This window comes from Buceros rhinoceros, unplaced genomic scaffold (genome assembly GCF_000710305.1).
Source record: "Buceros rhinoceros silvestris isolate BGI_N320 unplaced genomic scaffold, ASM71030v1 scaffold7109, whole genome shotgun sequence".
NCBI lineage: Eukaryota > Metazoa > Chordata > Aves > Bucerotiformes > Bucerotidae > Buceros > Buceros rhinoceros.
In genome coordinates this window covers 17,802-18,513 of record NW_010429667.1, presented here as the reverse complement: position 1 = coordinate 18,513, position 712 = coordinate 17,802, and the positions used below count along the sequence as shown (strand labels likewise).

The window sequence follows — 712 nt, the reverse complement described above, 5'->3', positions numbered from 1 at the left end:
GGAAAGCATTTTTTTAGTGTGATCAGAGTGTCAAGTTCTGCATCAACATCAGCATTTAAAGACTTGCAGCTCCCCTGTTCTTTATAAGTTTTACTTGTTTGGATGCTGAAATAAGAGTAGTGATTTTCTGAATCAAAACCTCAGGGTAACAATTTAAGGCTCATTTCCTTCTAGCAACATTCCATAAACAAACAGCAACAAATCCCTTAAAAATATCAACACTTTTTCAGATTTAGGATGAACAGTTCGAACAAAAAGTGCAGTCAGTTTTTAGTAAAATATCTAGGTTTTACACATCATAACTGTGAGTCAGCAGGAGAGAAAGACAAACAGGCTTTTCTGTATGAATTGGAGTTATACGTATTATCACTGCAACTTCCATTGCTGCAAATCGTGATAGGGAGTCAAATGGGTGTGCTAGCTCCATTCCTTGAAGTGATTGGTAGCAGTTTGGTACTGGAGGGTTGGTTGTGTTTGTGTCTTATTTCATTTTTTGTTTAAGCCATATCATATACCTTGCAGTGTTAGTGAATAGAAATGTTTCCCATTCAGTGTCTTCTAGTGGCCAGGATCCCAGGATCCCAGTCAGAAACCAAGTGCCCTTATACTCAGTAGCTAAAAAGCTTCCTCCAGCCAGTTGTTTGTCTACGGCCTCCTGGAGGTGTCCACAAAACTGCCTGTTTGTGAGGCTTATGTTGAGTATTTGTTGGCA

At 39.2% G+C, this 712-nt stretch overlaps 1 protein-coding gene across 1 annotated transcript in view; it reads right to left on the bottom strand.

Moving 5' to 3' along the window:
* Positions 1-481: 481 nt before the first annotated feature.
* PROZ (protein Z, vitamin K-dependent plasma glycoprotein) overlaps positions 482-712 on the bottom strand; it is a 10,280-nt gene continuing 10,049 nt past the window's right edge. Inside the window, exon 9 of the mRNA XM_010142711.1 lies at positions 482-712. This exon is cut by the window's right edge and continues 7 nt beyond it. Coding sequence (XP_010141013.1) covers positions 482-712 — 231 coding nt within the window.